Source organism: Anomalospiza imberbis, chromosome 10 (genome assembly GCF_031753505.1).
Source record: "Anomalospiza imberbis isolate Cuckoo-Finch-1a 21T00152 chromosome 10, ASM3175350v1, whole genome shotgun sequence".
Lineage (NCBI taxonomy): Eukaryota > Metazoa > Chordata > Aves > Passeriformes > Viduidae > Anomalospiza > Anomalospiza imberbis.
The window spans coordinates 1,657,999-1,674,964 of NC_089690.1; the positions used below are offsets into that span (position 1 = coordinate 1,657,999).

The 16,966-nt window shown below is 44.5% G+C and overlaps 1 protein-coding gene and 1 long non-coding RNA gene across 2 annotated transcripts in view; one reads left to right on the forward strand and one right to left on the reverse strand.

Annotated features, from left to right (window-relative positions):
• Positions 1 to 16,966, forward strand: part of LOC137479694 (schwannomin-interacting protein 1) — a 99,354-nt gene that overhangs the window by 14,860 nt on the left and 67,528 nt on the right. Inside the window, exons 3-4 of the mRNA XM_068200175.1 lie at positions 428 to 508; positions 2,736 to 2,925. Of these exons, the coding sequence (XP_068056276.1) occupies positions 428 to 508; positions 2,736 to 2,925 (271 nt within the window). The remainder of the gene's footprint in view (positions 1 to 427; positions 509 to 2,735; positions 2,926 to 16,966) is intronic.
• On the reverse strand, positions 130 to 15,687 carry LOC137479697 (uncharacterized). The gene is made up of 2 exons (XR_011002442.1): positions 14,484 to 15,687; positions 130 to 487 (listed from the first exon to the last, which is right to left on the reverse strand). It is a non-coding gene; the product is annotated as an uncharacterized lncRNA (long non-coding RNA).

The following is a 16,966-nucleotide window of genomic DNA, read 5'->3' on the forward strand; positions in this document are numbered from 1 at the left end:
TCACCCCCCACGTGGCTCATTTGCTGCCAGCATTCCCATTGTTCCTTTCCATTTCCCTCTCCAGCCTTTCCAGCGTGGCCGTGGGGATGGAAATTAATTTAGCAGGAATATCTGTTAGATCTGCCAGGGTTTGTTTTTTTAAATTTATTTACAGCAGCTCTTTTGCTGGCTGTGCCCGTCCCTGGAGCTGTGGCAGCTGGGAGATTTAAAACAGGGATTCAGGCAGGTTCCCACTGGAAAACTGGATCCAAATTCCCATTTTTAATTGGGAGTGGACACAGAGGTCCAGAGAACTTCTTCCAAAAACAGCAACACCTTCTGATCAGCATCTCTTTTTTGTTCTTGTCCAGATTAGGGAATTCATTCACAGGGCTGCAGGAATGTCAGGCTGGAACACGTTAAACTCATTTCCTTTTCTTTCCCGTAGCCATCAGCTCGCCATGGATGAAGAAAATAATATCCAGGAATATCCTATCAACCTCCAGCCCTTGGAATCCAAAGTGAAAATGTGAGTAAGGAAAAATGTTGGGTCTGCCTTGGAATGCAACTGGGGGTGTCCAATTCCTGAGCTGCAGGATTCACACTGGATTTCTGTGTAACTGGATAAAAGAGCTTCCAATTAACAAATTATTAAATTCTCTGTTTAAGAACGTGGAGCTGGGAAAATTTGGGTTCTTCAGCCCGGAAAAAAGAGACGGCTCCAAGGTGACCAAATTGTGGCTTTCCAGTGCCTAAAGGGGCTCCAGGAGAGCTGGCAGAGGGACCTGGGACAAGGGGTGGAGGGACAGGACACAGGGAACAGTTTCCACTGCCAGAGGGCAGAGCTGGATGGGAGATTGGGAATTGGGAATTCCTGGCTGGGATGGGATTCCCAGAGCAGCTGGGGCTGCCCCTGGATCCCTGGCAGTGCCCAAGGCCAGGCTGGACAGGGCTTGGAGCAGCCTGGGACAGTGGGAGGTGTCCCTGCCGTGGCAGGGGTGGGATGGGGTGGGATTTCCATTCCCTTCCCACCCGAACCATCTTGGGCTGAATCACAGAATCACGCGCATTCCCTTTGAACCGACTTTCAAATGTTAAACATCAGTGTTGCACTCATTTTGTCATTTCCTCTGTGTAACTAAAGAACATTTGGGAATCTGCTGGATTTTCCCCCGTGCGCAGAGAAGCCAGAGGAGGGAAGGGCAGCACGGAGCCTTTTCTGTGCGGATTTTCCCATCAGCATCAGTTTCCCAGGGATTCCCTGGAAGCAGCAACCCTGGAAGTGCAGAATTCCCGCTCTGGGGGGGCAGCACAGCCCTGCGGCTCGGGAGAAGCGGGATTTCCTGGGGAAGCGGGCTCAGCCAAGGCACACGCTGACACCTAGCGCCCCGCCGGGAAGGGAGGGATGCGCGCCCCGGGGCTCCGGGAATGAGCTCCGAACGTCCAAACGCCACCGAATCATGGAATCATGGAATGGTCCGGGTTGGAAGGGATCTTTAAAGACCTTTCAGTCCAGCCCTGAGCAGGGTGGCTTCAATTAGGACAGGGTGTCAGCCTGATTTGAGGTGTTTTTAGGGATGGGGAAGTCTCCCCACTGCCACCCTCTCATGGGGAAAAAAATCCTTCCTCATATCCTAAATCAATCCTCTCTTCGAATTATAGGATAATTTTAAATTTTGCTGTACATTACATGATACAGAATTTCCCCTGGTGTCAGTTATTCCAAAAGTATTGCTTTTGAATAATTAAACTTCTCCACATGTTTATCAGAGTCCAGGATTCCTTTTGAAGCCTCTCCAGCATGAATCCAGCATGGATCCTCCAGCCCTGGTGCAGGAATTGCCTCCATCCAGAAGACACTGCCTCACTTACAGGCCACTCAAATATTAATGCATATTAAAATATTAAAAGGATATGACATTTCAAATTAAAACCCAGTGTCTTCTAAACTTTTAGTCATGCAGATAAAAACCAGATAAAAGAATCTATTTCAGGGAGCTTTCTAGGAGAGTAATTATGACCTAAGCTCAGTCTATTCTCCAGCTTTAAAATAGGAATACATGTAAATAAAGATTTGTAGATATAAATATGTAAATACTGCTCATCCCAGTGAATAAACCCTCAATTGCTTAAAAATCCTACAAGGAGCTAATCCTGCAGAGAAGTTGTGGATGCTGGAATTGTTCCAGGCCAGGTTGGATGGGGTTTGGAGCAACTTGGGATAGTGGAAATTGTCCCTGCCCATGGCAAAGGATGGAATGAGATGACATTTTCCACCCTAAACCATTCTGGGATTCCATAATTCCATGATACTGCTCTGGCTCTCAAATTCCTGTCGTATTTGGATTCCAATATGAAATGTGATATAAGATGCAGAAGGTTGTTAATTCCTTTAAATGGTCAAATGGATATTTCTATTTTGATTGTGGAATGTAGGAGAAATGCTGAGTTCTGGAAATCACTTCCATGGGTTTTGGGATTAGGTTGGACTCTGAGTAACATGGTAAGCGCTTGGAACCAGGTCATTTTTAAGGTCCTTTCCAACCCAAACCACTCCTAAACCACCCAAACCACATTAAGGAGAATTCCCTGATTCTCCTTAATAAATATCCTAAATTATCCCAGTGGTGCCTTATACAAACTCTGCAGAGATAGTTCCACATGATCCTTATCCAGACAGGAAAACAAAATACAGGAACCCCCCAACCCCAATGTTTTGAGCCAGGGATCTGGACTGAAATCCTTTGTTCCCTCAGCATCCAGCGAGCGTGGCGTGAGCACCTGCAGCACCAGGACCTGTCCCCATCCCCGGAGCTACGGGACAAGCACAGCCTGTCCTCAATGTCCCCAACGTCCCCGACGTCCCCAGGGTCCCCAACGTCGCCGGCCTCGGGCAAGATGAGCAGGTCTGTCAGCATGAACACCTTCTCCGACAGCAGCACCCCTGTGAGTCCAGCTGGAATTCCTCCTTCTTCCTTTGCTGGCTTCCTTTCTGGGGCTTGGGATAAGTGAAAGCTCAGTTGTGGGTTCACGGGGTTGGTAATGGGTTAAAAAGGGATTTTTAGGTGTCTCAAAAGACCTCTAGGCAGAGATTCCTCTTGTAGGCTCATTAGGATGTGTGACTGTGGGTATCTGACCTGGAATTCAGCAGATTTTGGAGGTGTTCTTGCTGGTAAAAAGGTGCTTCCAAGTGGTCTTGTGTCCCCTGTGTTTAGGATATTGTGCTCCCAAAAAAACATCAAATTGTGGTGCTTTTCATGCAGAGAAATGTGGTTTCTTTGTTGATTTTTGGGCTTGTTTTGTTGGTTGATTTTTATCAAAAAAGAGACTAAAAGAGACTAAAAAGAGACTTTGAGAAGTTGATTTAGGGGACCAAAATTAAATTTGATTTTGGAATAAATATTCCACCTCGATCAGTGGCTGGAGGCTGCATTTCTCTTTTTAAGGTGACCCTAAATAAACCCCAAACACAGGTCCCATTTCTGGAATACAAATAGCTCTGCGACTGGCTCTGAATTGGGATTTTTAGGTCAATAAATAAATAAATAGAGTCTGGAGGTGTTGCCTTCAGCTTTGTGACAGAAGACAAGGTTTGAGGGAATTGCAGACTGGAGCACATGGAATAATTCAGGAATTCCAGGAGCAGGGATTGCCCTGGTGTGTGGTGCAGGAAGTGTCTCCTGCCTCTGAGGAGGGAATGGGTTGGTTGGATCCTCACTACCAGTGGCTGTTGTCACTCCCAGGACAGCATTTGGTGGCTTTTGAATCCCTACAAAAATCTGGGAATCATTGTTAGTGTTCTTCAAGGTGAATGAATTCAATTCTGCCTTCAGTTGCAAAGTTGGAACGATTTTAATATTGTGAAGCCCAAGGCACTGATCAAACAGAGCTTTTCCACACTGAAAACTCTGATCTTGGAATTTTGGGGATAATTTGACTCTTTCCAGTGTTGATCCAAGTGTTGATCCAGGCCCAAAGTGAAGCTGTTTCCAGCAGGTTTATTTTGGGACATAGTGCTTGACAGAATTTAATAAAATATTCCTGAGGGCACTGCTTTATTTTTAGTTGGGAGCTGGAGAGCAGGAGGATAAAGTGAGTTGGAATATTGGCTTAGACACTGACGTTTCATGGATTAAAGGGGTTTGGTTCCTTTAATTAGAGGAATAAATGAGGATATAAATGTTTATCTGCCACTGGAATCTGCTTCCACCAGAGGTCCCTCGCACCCTGTGCTCCCGAGTTTCCCCAGCACTGATCTCGTTTGGAAAATGACACTTTGGGATGTTTGGGAGTTCAGTAAGGGCAGCGGGGAGTTCTGTATTTGTGGGGAGAAGGCGATGGCTCCATCTCTGAGTGTTTGTGGGGTACAACACGGGGCTCCCCTGGGCTTTCCCCGTGGAGAGAACTGATGGAACGGGTGCAATGTCAGAGCTTGAGGATGAGATGGGAAACGGAGAATTCTTGCTTGGCTGCTGCTTTGTAACAAAGAAAGGTTTGTGTGTGTGTAGTACAAACTGTTATTTAACTGCTGGAAAAGATCTGTTATTGATCACTGATCAGATTATGGTATGAGGAGCACACTGGCTGGAGCTGTGTTGTCTTCACTTGATTTGTTTTCCTTTTGCATGGTAATTTTTGCTAAAAAGAAACTAGAAGAGAGACGTATAACAAATTTGAAATAATGCCCTTTCTTTTAAATGTTTTGTGTTTTGCTACCGTGTAGAAAAGTGCCAAAACTTTCCTTCCTAGATGGGTTTCTGCTTTTTTCCTCCAAAATCACTGAATGGTTTGGGTTGAAAGGGACCTTCAAGCTCATCCCATCCCACCCCTGCCGTGGGCAGGGACACCTCCCACTATCCCAGGTTTCTCCAGCCTGGCCTTGGACAATTCCAGGGATCCAGGGGCAGCCACAGCTGCTCTGGGAACCCTGTGCCAGGGCCTGCCCACCCTCACAGGGAGGAATTCCTCCCCAGTATCCCATCTAACTTTCCACTCCTTCAGCTTGAAGCCATTCCCTTGTTCTGTCACTCCAGGTCCCAGTGAAGTCTCTCTGTGTGCTCCTTGTATCCCCATTGAGATTCTGGGAGGAGCTCTGACCTCTGCACACAACCTCCTCTTCTCCAGGCTGACAAAATCCAACTTTCCCAGCCCGTCTCCACAGGGGAAGATCTCCCGTCCCTTATCAACTTCATGGCCAGTTCTGGGCTTGCTCCAGCAGTTCCACGTCCTTCTTACTGTGGGGACACCAGATCCGGGTGCAGCATTCCGGGCGGGGTCTCAGGAAGCATTCCATGCCCAGGGGGATGTGTCAGCCCAGCTCCCACCCCGCCGGGCTGCCCGGGGGAGCAGCGGGAGCCCCGGGATGCGGTGGCGGCGCTCGGGCGTTCAGCACCGCGGGCAGCGGCGGGGCCGGGCCCGCTCAGCACCGCGGACAGCGGCCAGGTTCTCTCGCCCCTCGCCCGGGACTCGGGGCTCGCTGTCCTTCAATGCGGATCTTACCCCACCGCTGTCACTCCTGACCTCCCATCCTGGCAGAGCACCTCTTTTCCTCTCCTAAAAATCACTGGGATGCTCACAAGAATAGCAGGAACTGATTCCATAAAATTCCCAGTTTTTTTGCTTTAGCCAAGTGCTCCAAGAGGCAACTTTCTGCCAAGAAATGCTCTTCTTTAGAGGTGTAACCACACAAAACCTGCTTTTCCAAACAGGAATGGTTATTTCCCCACCCTTTCTCATCCGTTGATGCCATAGAAATATCCCGTGGAGAGAAGAGCCAGGATGGAACTCCTTTGCCCCAAACCCCATTTTGTTTGTCCTTCCTGCCCTGGGTGGTACCTTCAAAGCTGGGACATTCCTCAGTGATTTATTAAGGTTTGATTCTAAAATAAAACAAATCTCTCTGCACCCTTTGTGTGTTCCTAGGTCTCCCAGGAGAATCCCATTTTTCCACTGGTGTCTGTGACATTCCCAGGTGTGTTTTGCACCTGCAGGAGCGACGGGAAGTTGAGGGAGAGGGAAAATCAATGTGTGGGAGGCAGTGAAATCCTAACAAGCAGTGGGGTGTTAATGTGGGGAACATGCCCTCTTTCCTGTGAGCCTGAATTCCCAAATCCGTCAGCAGCAGAGACAGAACCATCTGATAAATATTTACAATGTGATTTCTATATAATGTAAAAATGCAAATCCTTGCTCTTGAGCAGCGTGGATGGAAACATAATTAAAGATGAGGGAGACAAATCCAACTGAGATGAAAAGGCCTTAATTAGAAATCAAATATTTGAGGCGTTGGGGAGAAACATTAACGCTGATGTGGCTGTCAGATAACACTTGGAATGAAGGGAACATGGAAAAAAAAGTTGTTTTCAATCCCTCCCATTGGCTTTGGATAATCTCTGTTCTAAATGTGAGCAGGGAATTCAAAGTGCCGTGGCCTAACATGGAATTTGTCTTTTAACTGTTTTTTTAATGGAAAAATAGTTGTTGAGTTTGTGTTTATTTGTGTACATAATCATCCCCGGTGATTATCCAAGTTTAAATCCCTCACAAATATTATCCCATGGGATTTGAACTGCTGGGATACAAAAGGACCCTCTTGATCCTTTCTGCTGGTGGGAGCAGAACACCAATAATTTCTTCTTTTTTATGTTGTGTGCACTGAAGGTTGGGTATTGATGTGATTATTGATGTCAATTTGAGTCCCTGTGGTTTAGCAGCAGCAAAATCAATCCAGAAATGCTCTTGGTTGATGATAAAGACGCTGATAAGACATTTCTGATGATGTTTCCAGGGGAATATTCGGCTGCTTGAGACACTTGAGAACAGTTCTTTGAGCTCTGGAGTGGGTTTAGCTCTGGGAAGTTTCACAGTGAGATGCCTCTGGTGGGTATCGATGGGAGGTCTCAAAAATAGTTTTATTTATGCCCTACTTCAGGAAATTTGGTTGAATCCTTTATAAATCCTTTCTAAGCTAATTCTATCTGCAATATCTCATTTCTTCCCACAGCAGGGAATTTCCACTGCCTTTTACAAAGCCAGGCCCCAAAATGAAAATAATATTAATGAAGATTTTTATGCTTAATTAAGCAGGGGGGTGCAGAGCAGATTTGCACCATCACAGAAAGTTCTTGGGGGGTTTCTCTCCAGCCCTGTGACAGCACACTGAAAATCCAGAATTTCCTTTGTCTGAGGAACTTCCAGAGGGCAGGGATGGATGGGATATTGGGAAGGAATTGTTCCCTGTGAGGGTGGGGAGGGGCTGGGATGGAATTCCCAGAGCAGCTGTGGCTGCACCTGGAATCCTGGAGGTGTCCAAGGCCAGGCTGGGCAGGGCTTGGAGCACCTGGGACAGTGGGAGGTGTGGGACTGGATGACCTCTGAGGTCCCTTCCAACCCACACAATTCCATGATTCTCTCCTCTGTGACCAGTGAGCTTTGCTGGTGGCATTTGCAATCTTTGGGAAGGTTGACAGTGGCCTGATTTCTTTAGGCTGGAAAAGATCCCATCTTTTCCTGCTCTTTAGGATGCACAGCTAAAATATCCTAAAACACGTAGAGCTTCCAGTGAGACCCTCTGGGATCACAGCTTTGGGTGCTAGTGGCTTGAGAGCTGGGCACAGATGAGGAGAGGACACAGAGGACATCATTAATTCCTAATTCCTAGGAATTATTTGGAATACCAGGATCTAGCAAATCCAAAATTATAAGGCCTTTTGTTGTCACCCTTCCCAAGCCCTGCCCTTGACAGAGATCAAACAGCTCAATCCAGAGCCAGACACTCAAGCAGTGCAGGAAAAGGGAATGGATTTGGAGTGGGAAGGAAAGGGTGGGAATGGTGGCGTGTCTCCAACACAGAATATTTGAGACTGGGAGATTTCCAACCACACGTTCCCCACAAGGAATTATCTTCACTGGCTGGGATGAATTCTATTTTCAGGGGACCAAAAAAGAGGGGGAAATGTAAGAAATTTAAGTTATGGACAATAAAGTCATGATTAGACCAGGATGAATTAGATGTATAAAATATATTTAATAGAAACTTACTGGGATGGAGGGAAAATCCAATGGAAATTGCCCCAGCCTGAGCCATTAAATTATTTTAGTGGCTCTATCACCACTGAAATGTGGCAGCAGCACTTTAATAGGGTCTATTACAGAGCAGTGGATCTTCCCAAATATATCCAGATTATCTCCTTCCAAAGGGCAGAGTATTGATTTCTGCTTGTAAAATGAATTTTCAGAGTAAATACACTGGAAAAGTACATTTTTTGTGGGAATAAATATGATTTGAGCTATTTTACTGCTTGAAATTTAGGCAAGTAATGATCATTATTCTGGTTTTGGGGAGATTCTGACTCTGTTTCAATAACTCCATTTTTTTGAGGCAATTTTCCACCCTCTTAGGGTCAGCTAAAGGCCATTAGGAAGACATAAATGACATTTTAGGGAAGCATTTAGGGAAAAAGTCGTATTTTCTTTGGGAATGTTTTCAAGGGAGTGAAAATTTCACACTGGGGGTAAAAAAGGCCATTTTAATTTTAACAAAGAACCCAAAGTGAGCAGAAGGGAGGTGTCCTGGTGGTGGTGATTCATGTCCCACCTGCTCTGCCCATCCTGGAGCTGAGCCCAACCACAGGTGATGCTTTTGGGAGGAAGCTTGGGCAGCTTTGCTCCTCAGCAAACACCTCCCTAAACCCAGTTTTAATGGGCATTCCCACAGTGGAGTTATTCAGGATTTCAACAAAACCTGGTTAAATCCTGTGTTAATGGAGAGTCCCATGCTGGAGTTATTCGGGTCTCCAGAGTTTCTCCCAACCCCATCTCATAGCATTAATTTTTGGCAAAGCCACCCTTCAGCAAAGGTCTTTAAGAGATCTAAGCCCAGCAGTGGACTTTGGGGTTTATTCTGGATTATTCATTACTTCCATTATTTGTTTGATTGCATCACTTGGTTCTCCCTTTTTTAACTCCTGCTGCTCCTTCTCCCTTTCCTTTAAAGTGTCAGCCTTTATGAACCCCAAAACTCCCCAGAGTTCCTCTGTGTTACACATGTAACAGTGAATTTTGGAGGGGTTTCCCATTTCCCAGGCTCTTCTCTCCAGTAAGATTTGGTTTAGCAGTGCCAGGATCACCTCAGACCCCACTTGTGTCCTTATCCCTTGGACTGTGCTTTGAACTTTCCTTCGCTGGTGACTTCTGAAATTTTGACCTTATTTTGCCCTTCTTTGCTGACATTGAATTAAATATTTTTCCTCCTGTTGGCCAGGGCAGGAAAATGCTGGGAGCTGAGCAGTTCCCACCTGGGAACACCAGGGCCAGAGGTGAACTGTGGAATATTCCTGTGGTTTATTACATTGGACATCTTCCTGCTGTTCTGATAACACATCCCCCACACCCTGTGTACACCAGTCCTTCATTATTTGAACATTTAGGAGCTCTTGTTTTTCCAACTAAACCCTTGTTTCCAGTTGCTAATTAAGGCACTGCTTTAATTGCATTAATTCCTCTCATTCTGAGCCTGGAAAATGCTGCTCCAATCACGTCAGCAGCCAAGGCTTTGGCTTTTCCAAGGTATTTAAAATTCCATCGCTGTTCCAATAAACCTCAGCCAGTGGATTATTTCTCATGGACAGACAGTCCATCCTTCTCCTGGGGGTTTTATGGACAGAGTGTATAAAATGATAACACAATGAATGGGCCACTTGCCATCCTCTATCAGCTGCTTAAATCAGCTGCCCCAGACAGGAATTCAATACAGGAGAAGCTGTTCCAAATGGATTTTTCAGGTACAAGGCATAACAAGGAATTTCAGGAGTATTTTTGATCCACTGGCACCGAGATAGCTTTAAAGACATTTATGGGCCTTCAATAAAGATGCTTTCCATCCACCTTCAGAATAATAAAATTGCTTTGGTGCTCTGAGGAGCTCAGAAGAAAATCAAATTATTGTTAGATTTGATTATGTCAGTGTCCAGAAATCCCAGATATTGGATAAAATCTGCTGAGAAGCAAAAGAAGAATCTCATTCAGGGAGGGAAAGGAAGAGAAGGTTTTGCATGCAGGAATTTAATATTCCCCTGTAATTTTATTTTTATGTAAATTATGTAAATTAGATGAAGATGTCATAATATTTCCCGTGCTGAATTCATGCTATTTATGAACACTGCAGTGCCTGTTTCCCCCTCTCCTGTAAAAACCTGCTGTGCTTTCCAGGATGCCAGGGACTTATCTCGTCTCCTGTGTTTAATTTTGCAAAATTGGGATGCAAACTTAAATATGAAATCTTGAAGCCAAATTTCAGGAACAGATTTCCTACCTCAAAGGAAATGGAAGGGGAATATGGAGGTGCCGTGGAGAATTTAGTATTTTTAATCTAGAGCTGTGTTTTTTGGGATGTAGAGAAATGAAAATAGGTTGCCCAGGCAAGAGGTGGATTCATGGAGTCACCATCCCTGAAAGTGTTCCAAAAATGTGTGGATGTGGCACTTGAGGACGTTATTTAGTGGTGAACGTGGGTTGATGGTTGGACTTGATTTTGGGAGGCTTTTCAAACCTTAAGGACTCTGTGATTCCATGAAATTCTGGCCTTGGTGTCCCTCCCAAGACTGGGAATCCTGCTGTGGCTTCCTGCCCACTTGGGGCCCATTTTGATGTTTCTCTTCCTGACAGCCAAATATTTCCTGGATTTTCTTCCAAAATCATTCTAAATTTGCTTTGTGGGGTGGAGTTCCATGGGTGGCTGTAGGGCAGGGCTGGATGTTTGTCAGTCCCTTCCCATTTCTGGGGGGAAAAAAGCCCCAAACCATTGATTGAGCCCTAAATCTCCTCTAGGACAACACTGAGGCTCAGAGGAGCTTGGAACTTGCAACTACAAATCCCAGTCTGGCTTTTCCATGTCCCAGTTCCCATTCCACACCTTTAATCCTGATACACTCCTTTGTTAAATCCATCTGCAGGAACTCCTTCATTCCCTTTGAATGGAGCAGATCCTCTGCTGCTCCTTGTCCCAAAAGAAAGGGAATTGGACAACTTTGTGCCTGGATTGTGACCTTTCCCTAAGGATTCTTGCTCCCTCTTGGAGAAATCTTTGGGAGGGCACTGATTCCCTGCAAATCTGAGCTGACTCTCCCATCATCAGAAATCCCCAAACCCTCGATGCTGTAAAAATATCCCAGAGTTCCTCAACTCCTTTTCCAGGAGGAGTTTAATGATCCAGAAAATTAAGAATATTCACATTTTTTTTCCAGCGGGGAGATATTTTAATTCCAAATGTTCCCACTTAATTTCCCTCAGAGCATAAACTCAGATCTTCTGTGGCAATGTCCTTTCAGCTGTCCTTGTTTTGGGGATTTATCTTCTCCATGCTTTCATTTTAAACCCTGCTCTTTGACACGAGAAAAGAATTATTTCATTTATTAAAGGCTGTGCCCACCATGAGATAATCATGGCAAAGAAATGAGAGGCTGTCACTGACTCCTCTCTCCATGAAAAAGGAATTGCAGAGCTCCTGGCTGTCAATGGATGCATTTTCCAGCAGCACTGAAGGGCTTTATTTGGCTTTTTACAGCACCACTGTCCTTTGTTTCCAGCTTTTGCCACACAGTGGAACTTTGTCTGCTGGAAGGGTTGATGCCAATGGTGGAAAAGGTCCTAAAAACTCATGGAATTTCTTTTGGGATACATGAGCCTCAGTAAATGTTTTATTGCAGCAATAGGAGCATAAAGAGGTTGGAGAAGAGTCTTGCTTAGAGTGTGACAGAACAAATAAGGTTGGGCCAGGTTTAATTCAGGTAAATCTGGGTTTACTCCCAAACTGGGGCACTTCCAAGAGGGATTTTTTTTTAAATGTGTAAGTATAAACTTTAATTAAATCAATTTTTTGAAAAAGTTGAATTAAAAGTCATTTTTAGCATAACGTGATGTTGGAGTTTTCCCACTTAATTAGGGCTGAACAGGAACATGAGTATGAGATTGGTTGATGGTATGTTTTACTTTCAACAGTTTATTTTAGTGTGTTCTCCAGTCATGGAGCAGCCAAACCAGTGGGAATGAGCTGTGCTTGTAAGTCCAACACTGGTTTGGCTGCAGGGATGGGTATTCTGGATTGATCCATGTCAGAAACTTGGATGTCTAAAAGTGAACTCCCAATGCCTTGGATTTTTTTGCTCCTCCTGTGTTTTCCTAGAATCCCAGGATGATTTGGGTGGGAACGGACCTTAAATCCCATCCCACCCCATGTCATGGGCAGGGACACCTTCCACTCTCCCAGAGTGCTCCAAGCCCTGTCCAGGCTGGCCTTTGACATTCCCAGGGATGGGGAAGGTGTCCCAATAATTTGTTTATTTCCTTGGTTAAATCAGCGCTGGAGATTAATTGAATTCCTGTGGAATTTCACTTAAAACACAGAAATTACCTGAGGTTTTGGGAATTCACCTCGAGGTAAATGGGAAATGTAGCTGTATCCTAATATAAATATTTTCATATATTAAATAATTTATAATTGTATGATCCAGATGTTTTCATGTTCCATAAAAGCTGGATGGACCTGTGCACAACACAAATATCCGGTATCCATCTGCATCCCACCTCCTGGATCCCTTGGCACAGAGATGCTGTGGCATCAGTCCCTAAATGAGTCTCTCCCTGCCTCCATGATTTGGGGATTTATCAGAGCAGCCTGACTTTTCCCACTGACTGATAACTCAACTTCCTCCCCTTCAGCACCTCCGTTAAATGGTGGGAAAGCTTTGATTGGTCATTAGGACGAAGAATCCAGGATTGGAAATTGTTGCTTATTAAATATTAAAAAAAAAAAAAAAAAAAAAAGAGCTGGGTTTTTAAATGTAGCTGGTTTGGGAGATCAGCAGATGGGGAAGGAGCAGAGAACCTCTCCTGATCACAGCTGAGATGCCTGGAAAGATGTTTCCACAGTGACACTAAAATCTTAATAACCTGTCAAAGGCTCTGCTCAGGAGAGGTTTGGGATGAAAAATAGCTCCAAGATTTCCAGCTGAACAATGCTGGGTTCATTAAGCATCCATCAAAACATGAAGTGAAAGTTAATTTACCTCAAGTCTTGCTCCTGAGCAAAGCCAGGGCCTACTTTTTAATTTTCCAGGAGAAAATTGGGCATTTCAGCCATGACTTTCTGAGGGCCCAAATTTCTGAGGAGCAAAATCCCAGTGGGGAAAGACTGGGAGAGATCAAGTACTTGAAGGTGCTGCTAAATCTCAAATAATTGTTACCTCAACACAAGAGCTGAGAAGAAATTAAATAAGTAAAACTAGAACCTAATTAACCTGACAGATTAATTACACCCTCAGGGAAATTTGGACAATTGGATCAGGAAAAACTGAATTGGTTTTGGACAATCTGAAGTGTAAATTTCCTGGTGTTCAGGAGAGCCTGGACACCTGAATTGTTCAATTTTGGGTGGCCTTCAAACAATCAGACAAATGCTCCCAAGGCATTTCCTCCCAAAATATGAAAATTTTCCTCTTACAGATGCTGTCCCAAACTTTGCGTTTTCCCCCATCACTGCAGGTTGCTGTTGCTTTATTTAGGGGGAGCTGGCATGGTCACAGAAATAGTTTTGGGTTTTTTAAATAGTTTTTTTTAGGTTTGTTTGAAACAGGCCCCTGTGGAAGGGAAGGGGAATTTGAGTTTGCCTTCCACACAACTCATCCTGTCTTTCAGGGCAGAACTGGTGCCTGAGACAGCCAGGACAATATTTTCTCCTGCTTTAAAGGGCTGTGAGTTATCCAGGATTTTCTGGGGAGTCAACATAAGGAATGTGGGGACACTCTTTTAGGAGTTTATTGGAGCTGTTATGCATTTAAATTGTCCCATTAGGGGGCCATGCTCCCCTGGCTGCCAATACAGATCAGCCTCAGGAGAGCTATGGAGGCTCTTCCAGGAATTATTCCTGCCATTTCCCACTTTAATGGGTTGTTTATTTTAGGAAAACAATGATTTTCTCCAAATGAAGCAGCCTGAAGTTTAACCTTTGTGCGCAGATGTTTATTTGCTGTGATGCTCTTATCTCTTATCACAGATTTATTCAATAAATGAGCGTAAAACAACCTGATCAGGCCCTGCATGGATCCAGATTCCTGCATTCCTTCTCAATTCATCCATTCCCTGCTCCTTCCAAACCAACAGGAATCCCAAAGAGACAGTTAAAAACCAGAGGTGGGGACACAACAACTAACTCCCTGCAGTGGCTTTTGTCCACAATAAATAATAAAAGCTAAAATAGAAATCTTAATGAACGCCTGTAATACTCAGCTCTGCTTCACTTCTAAAGGAATGAGAGAATTGAAGATGGAATATTTAAAATAGCCTAAAAATATGAATACCTGGATCAACATTTAAAAATAATACAAACAAATATAGGTTGATAAACCTATTTTAATTTATTTTTTTATAAACATACAAAAAAAAAAAAAAGGGTGAGGAAGAGTGAAGATATTTATATGGAGGGTTAAGACATTTCCATTGGCATTTACCTTTAATTTTCAGATGAATTTTCTTCCCAGGGTTGTGATTTCACTGGGATGGAAGCTGGGTGTTAAATAAGGATCCTCCTTTAAATCCTTTCCCCTTCAATTATCCAGCAGTTGTCTGCCAGGGAGCTGATGGAATTAATGAAGGATTATTACAATATTCTAGATTTGAAACATTAGACAACAAGCCCACCCTCTGCCCCCAGGAGATCTGACTTTTATTAACAATTCCTAGAAAAAATTGACACTGGGAAGCTGCAAATCCTGCTGCAAATCCTCTTCCCAGGAACAGTATCAAGGAAAAAGTGTGGAACTCAAATAAATGTATTTTCCCACCAATCTGCCAGATCCCATTTGAAAAGTTTCTGTGCCTCTCACTATTTTGACAGATAGGAGTTGGAGAAATGGAAACCAGCAAAGAAAGTTGCGATTTTTTCCCCTCTCCAGTGATAAAAAGTCATTCAGCAATGCTGCTCTGAAAAGTTCTTCATTCTTCATTAAATTCTTTGCTGCTGCCACCTCATATTTTGGGGTCCAGGAGATCCTGGCCAGAGTTTGTGCTGCCATTGGATTTTTTACTCTGTTTTCTGGGAGGGAAATTTATCCTGGTGCTGTTGTTCCTGGGCTGGGAGCAATGGGATGAGAGAAGACTTGAAATCCTTGATTTTTATTTTTCCCAACCCAGCTGTGTCCAGGAGTGGGATTGGAGCACCCTCGAGGTGTCCATGGATGTGTTCTTGTAACACAGGTTAACAATGTCTATGTGGTGGAAAATAAAACAGAGTTTTTTAAAAAATGTTAAAAATTAAAAAGACATTTCAAAACAATTAAATTTTTAAAATTTAAATAAATATTTAAAATATTGAAATTTTTAAATTTTAAATTTAAAAAATAATTTAATATTTTAAAATGTGTCACCCCAGTTAAGAACTTTTGGGATCAATTTGCAGTTTTAATGCTGAGGATTGGCCTCGGATCAAAGCTGGGAGGGGTCTTTTTGGTTCTGGCCTCCACCAATTTCACTCAGCCCTTCAATTCCCTGACCTGAAATGCAGAAAATGACACAAAGGAATTATTGGTGCTAAAAAATCCTCATTTTCAAAGCCAGGAATTGCTTCTTCCCAGCTGGATTTGTCCTTAGGGAGCAGGATTTGGGACCAGGGCTGTCCCTGTGGCACAGAGCAAAGGGAATTTGGGGTGCTGCTGTGAGGCCCTTCATGAAATCCTGCAGGGAATGTGCTTTGGAGATGGTTTCTGTGCTTTATTTTCCACAAGCAATTCCTGCTTTGGGAATGGCTCCACGGCACCTGTGCTCCCTGAGCAATGCCCGGCGCTGGCTTTCTTCCTGCCCCTGGGAAAATCCCAGCTGGGGTGAATTCCAAACCTTCACTTTGCTCCAGGGTTCAGCTCCATCATTCCCATCAAACCACACTCCGGGAAGTGAAGAGTTCTCCCAAATCCATTATTACATCCCTAATTTTGCTGTGTCACCGCTGCCGAGTGATGTCACCGCAAAAATGCAAATTAACTCCTGGAATTAAAGCTGACTCCGCTTTTCTGAGCTCACCTGAACCCCCCCCAACCCAAATTTATCCCTTTGCCGGAGCCCAAAATCCGAATGTTGTCCCAGCCGGAATTTGCATTTCAAGGAGGGATTTCTTTTGTCTCCCAGCGCTGATTTTATTGTCCTCGTTGATAATCTCTTGATTAGCCTCCAATCAGCGCTAATCACTTGTTTCCTCCTGATCGGGAGCCTGAGAAATAAATACGGGATGGGGAATAAATTAGGAGCAGGAGGCTGGGAATGTCCTGCATTCAATCCAGAGGCACCAGGAAAACACAGCCCTGCAGCTCCAGGAATAAATTATTTACTGAGGGCTGATTTCAACCACCTCATGGATATAAATGGAGATAAATCCCACTTTTGGTGTCAAATAGGGATTGAAATGTGTGCTGAGAGGTTGGGATTGCAGCAGGGGGAAAGGAGCAGCTCTGCTGGGCTCTCCACATTCCCTCTGCTCCTGTGCTCCCACACCCTCTCCAAAACAGGGAGAGCCTGGAGCTCTTCCTAACCCATCACTGTATGATATTCCAGGCTCAGGAACCTGGAGCTAACCCAGCACCCCATGATATTCCAGGCTCAGGAACCTGGAGCTAACCCATCTCTCCATGATATTCCAGGCTCAGGAACCTGGAGCTAACCCAGCACTCCATGATATTCCAGGCTCAGGAACCTGGAGCTAACCCATCTCTCCATGATATTCCATCAGGAACCTGGAGCTAACCCATCTCTCCATGATATTCCAGGCTCAGGAACCTGGAGCTAACCCATCTCTCCATGATATTCCAGGCTCAGGAACCTGGAGCTAACCCATCTCTCCATGATATTCCAGGCTCAGGAACCTGGAGCTAACCCATCTCTCCATGATATTCCAGGCTCAGGAACCTGGAGCTAACCCATCTCTCCATGATATTCCAGGCTCAGG